The 1,026-nt window shown below is 48.3% G+C and overlaps 1 protein-coding gene across 1 annotated transcript; it reads right to left on the bottom strand.

Moving 5' to 3' along the window:
• Positions 1 to 680: 680 nt before the first annotated feature.
• GUITHDRAFT_123037 (hypothetical protein) lies at positions 681 to 942 on the bottom strand (the record flags this gene model as incomplete). Its single annotated transcript, XM_005817665.1, has 3 exons — positions 681 to 728; positions 781 to 834; positions 880 to 942. Coding segments are annotated over 3 exons (165 nt in total), but the record flags the coding sequence as incomplete, so codon positions are not given.
• Between the last annotated feature and the right edge of the window lie 84 nt (positions 943 to 1,026).

Here is a 1,026-nt window from a genome sequence, read left to right as displayed (position 1 = left end):
TCCTCCTCCTCCTCGTTTCCTTCCTCCTGCTTATCCGCCATCTCTCTAATTTCTTCCCTCCCCCATCTCCTCCTCCTGCTCCTCCCTTCCACTTCGTTATTCATCATCCACATCTTTTTTTCATCGTCATAATCACCACCACCACCACCACCACCACCATCAGCATGATCATCCTCATCCTCATCCTCATCCTCATCCTCATCCTCATCATCATCATCATCATCATCTCCATCATCATCACCACCACCATCACCATCATCATCATCATCGCTCAGTCAGTGAGTCATTCAGTCACCGCAAGAGCTCTCTTGATCAGTTCCGTCAGCCTCAGAAAACTTCGCAACAGCACGAGAGATGACAATTTCTGAAAGGAACAAGTGACATGTTAGACAAACTCGTCAATAAGAAGCTCTCAGTCACTGACCTTCCACTGCTTCATCACTGTCATCTTGTACTTGTACCGCAATCTTGCCTGTTTGATCACCTCAGAACACCTGGCACAGTGACAACAACGACCAATGCAGCAGCAATGACAACAATAAAGAGGAGAAGCAGGAGGAGGAAGAGGAGGAAGAGGAGGCTGAAAGAGGAGGAGGAGGAGGAGGAGGAGAGAGGAGGAGAGAGGAGAAGGACAAGGAGAAAAAGGAGGAGGAAGCTGGAGATGACGATCATGTGCAGCATCAACACACTTTGATCCCGCGGAATCGTCCTTGGATTCTGAGAGCAGCCTGACATGTTTTGTCAACAAGCAAGGGATAAGAAGAAGAGAAAGACATTCACCTTCATGTGCGGCCAAGTGTAACCCATGTCGAACTCTTGCTTGAGGTGCTTGACCTGTAGGGAGGTTGACATGAAGGAGAGAGAAGAGGAAGAAGAGACCTTCTTTCTTGCAACAAAACCTCGATAGAGCGATTGAATCTTGCAGAGGCTGTGCTTGAATTTCTGAAGGTGTTGAGTGGTGAGGATTCAGGTAAGAAAGGGAGAGAGGAGAGGAGAGGAGAGAAGAGGAGAGGAGAGGAGAGGAGT

This window comes from Guillardia theta (genome assembly GCF_000315625.1).
Source record: "Guillardia theta CCMP2712 unplaced genomic scaffold GUITHscaffold_711, whole genome shotgun sequence".
NCBI lineage: Eukaryota > Cryptophyceae > Pyrenomonadales > Geminigeraceae > Guillardia > Guillardia theta.
The sequence above is the reverse complement of the archived record's forward strand: the minus strand, read 5'-3'. Positions and strand labels throughout refer to the sequence as shown.